The 3604-nt window shown below is 26.0% G+C and overlaps 1 protein-coding gene across 2 annotated transcripts in view; it reads right to left on the bottom strand.

Annotated features, from left to right (window-relative positions):
• Positions 1-287: 287 nt before the first annotated feature.
• Positions 288-3604, bottom strand: part of LOC116840880 (ATPase ASNA1 homolog) — a 25093-nt gene continuing 21776 nt past the window's right edge. For both annotated transcript variants that reach the window (XM_032808205.1, XM_032808204.1), the window contains exons 5-6: positions 783-1091; positions 288-604 (exon numbers count right to left, since the gene is read on the bottom strand). In XM_032808205.1, the coding sequence (XP_032664096.1) occupies positions 485-604; positions 783-1091 (429 nt within the window). In that variant the 3' untranslated portion in view covers positions 288-484. The remainder of the gene's footprint in view (positions 605-782; positions 1092-3604) is intronic.

Raw genomic sequence — 3604 nt, 5'->3', positions numbered from 1 at the left:
TTTCTCCGTAGAATCTAAATATGTAACATTTAAAAAATTACGAAATTACGTCCCACTCCCTTTCAAAGGGGAGCGGAAGCAAAATTTTGTTTACATAGTTAAAATTTCATATATTCGAGAGTGAATACATGAAATTTTTTTATAAACAACTTTTTGATACAGCAAATATTTTTAGAATTTTAGGGTTACAGCAAATATTTTCAAAATTTTGTTACACTTTACATGAATTATTCTGTATGATAAAGAAATTATATATCATAAAATATAGATTAAACGTTAAAAGTACATATTACGCAGAAAAGTAATATTGAATTTATTAATACAATATGTGCGATAACAAATGCCTTAACTTAAGATATATATGATATAGCTGTTTTTTTAAGTTCCAAACATAATTGCAACATGAGATTGCAAATACATAAAACTTCAGATTTCGTGTAAAGTATATTATGTTACTTATTATTAAACATTAATTATACAAATGCTAAGGCTTATATGGTCTAATAAGATTTTCTGAAAATTCTCTAACTTGTGCAACACCGCGCACTTCTCTCTCCAATAAAGGAAGCCGTGTAACGTGGAAGTCCTCGTAAAGATCCATTATCTTAAAAAGAAAAGTATTTTATTAATTTATTCCAGAAGATACTCTCTCTTTCTTTCATCTTATAAATATAAGATATCAACTTTGCTGCATTTAATAAAACTACAAATTATACAAGACATTATTGTAGCTTACATTGCAAATATATTACTTACATTATTAAAAATTATAAATTAGTTACCTGGTCTAAATACTTATTTTGTATTTTGTGTCTGGCAAGACAAAGCCGACAAGGAATGTCTCCATCTTTTAAAAACAACAATTGGTTTACTATAATGTTATGGGTATCGATACCATATTTTGTTAATTCTTGTACAAGTCGTTCTGTTTCGTAGAGAGATAAAAATTCTGCTATGCAGACACATATAAAAGTTGTCTGATCAGGATTTCGAAATTGTTCATTAACTTGTCGAATAATAGCAAGCATTTCCTCCATTTTATTCGAGAATGTATCCACATTGAAATCTGTCATTCCCAACAATGAACTTATCTACAAAATAAAGTCTGTTTATTCATATTTTAAATTAATCAATGAACACATGCTATGCTAATATTTTACGAATAATTTAAAGACCTAAAGTTAACTTTATGTATTAAACGTGTTTAATTTCATGCCAGCTATTAGTGACTACCACTATGTCGCACTGATATAACACTGATATAAAACTGATATAAAATTAATAATAATTAATATAGACATTATAAAACTCAGGCAAACCAAATACGAATATAGAAGAATGAAATAATAAATATAAGGATGAATTAAGATTGAATCGTATAATAAAAATGCTTTTTACATGCCTCACAAAAATTAGAGAATCACCTGATTTTTTTTTAAGCTAGATAAGATTCAAATAACTGAAACTTCATTGAAAATAATCTAAATTAAAAAGAAATTATTTTAAATCTTGAGATCTTTATTTTCGAAAAGTCATAGGTAGTTTTGACTTTCTTTAATTATAGCTATATTAACATACAGAAAATAACGAAGCGGAAATGGGAAATTTTTATGTCACTTTGTGAGCATGTTACATGCCAAAAAAGTCTAAGAAACTTTTTCGAATTTATAAAAATTTTAAAAAATTTCTGTAAATTTTTTGTATCCAAATTGTCGAGAGTTAATGAAAAAATAGGCAATTCAATTTTAATTTCTCATTACTTCCTTAAAATTTATCGTACAGCAATTTCTAAATTAGACTGTTAAAGTTAACGCTTTCAAATAGCATATTTGCCGTTTTTTCTTTTTTAAAGTTTTGTAGACATGTTACAAATGGATAAACGTAAAAATTCGCGACTTCTCACTTTTTCATTTAGACCTAGAAAAAAAATTATATAAAACAAAATCTTTTATTTTTACATTTTTTTGAATCTCGAAATCGAAAAAAATTGCCGAAAGCTGTGATATCTTTTATGGTAACCACTTTATGGTGTAAACGATATGTAAACGATATGTAAACGATATGTAAACGGAAAACTGTGAAATTGTTTAATTTCAGTAAAGAAAAGGACAAAATAAGCAAAATTTAGTTTTTTAAATTTTATTAAAAAGTATTTCTTTATGTATATATCCTCTAATTTATAATATTACTTAATGACCATTCAGTTATTAAGTCTGTATTGTTCAATAATTAAGAAATTTATTTTTCAATTATTAGTACAATTGGCATTATCTAATACATCTCATTATATAAAATTATAATTGATATTTATTGATTATTTTATTTCTTATTATTTTCCGATCGCTGACAAACCATGATTTTATATAAACGTTAATCTTCTTTATAATTTCATTAATTACTATTAATAATAATGTATAATTATTAATAAAAATTATTAATAATTATTAATAAAAACGTTACATTAATCGTGTTTTTCTTGTTTAGTTATTAAGACGTTTATCTTATTTCTTCCGTTATTATTTCAGTATGTTCTACTTTAAAAATAATTAAAAAGTATTTTATTTTAGAGAAAAAAGGGCAATTTTTTACATTTTTTCCAATATTTATAATCTCAAGAATGTAGAAACTTAATCGTTGAAACTATTTGGCAGAATTTAAACAGTGTATTGATATTTTACAAATTCAATGCATTCAATATAAGATTGTGCGCAGATAAAAAATATAGTGCTTAGGTGTATTATAGGTGTTTTTAGTACTTGTTTCAATCGAAATTAATCTTTTTTGGAGTTAAATTCTTCTTGAATAATATATCCAACACATTTTTTTTGTTATTCATTTATTTGTTAAGTTAAGAATGTCTTACTGAATCTCATAAGAAGCAATCGCGCAATAAACGGAAACAGTGGATCGATAAGGTTTTAAAGACGTCTGAGAACACTTACAAAAAACAAAAAACGAAGTTTTCACAGTAAATCAATATACTGCAAAAATTGATACGAACTACGCTTTTGCAAAAAAATTACAAAGAATGGAAAGAAGTTGTTATCCATCAATATGATTACTATATTCTTAATTTTTTACGATTTTCTTAGCAATAAGTGCGATAGTTATTTGCTGTAAGTGCAAAGTAATATACTGTTTAATAAAACAAACACCAGAGACCTCGGAACTACAACCCCTATTTAAAAGATCCAGCTTCCATAGCTTTCACCATGACATATATCATGAAGGTCTAAACACCTTTCAACAAGTTTTAGCTCGTTGTTTGTTAAAGTTATTAACAAAAAATTTGTATAAATAGAATGTAATTTTTACACACTGTATACTGAAACATGAGTGATACAATGTATACTGAAATATTGTAAATATTGGTTGGTAACAACTTAGTTCGGTCCGTTTTCAAAAGATGGCTCTAGGTACTATAAATGGTTGACGGCGACAGCTGATTTTTGCTGTATCGTGAAGTGTCAACATCTGTCAACCAAATATTGTTTACAAGCCTTTGAATTTTGCACAACAAGTTTAATTTTTACTGCATTGAAAATGTCGAGTTTCGTTCCAAATAAGCACCATTTGCGGGAAGTTTTGATTTTCTGTTTCAATT

The sequence above is a fragment of the Odontomachus brunneus genome, unplaced genomic scaffold (assembly GCF_010583005.1).
Source record: "Odontomachus brunneus isolate Ranch 3 - 2012 unplaced genomic scaffold, Obru_v1 Obru_scaffold_012, whole genome shotgun sequence".
NCBI lineage: Eukaryota > Metazoa > Arthropoda > Insecta > Hymenoptera > Formicidae > Odontomachus > Odontomachus brunneus.
This window is presented reverse-complemented; position numbering and strand designations above follow the sequence as displayed.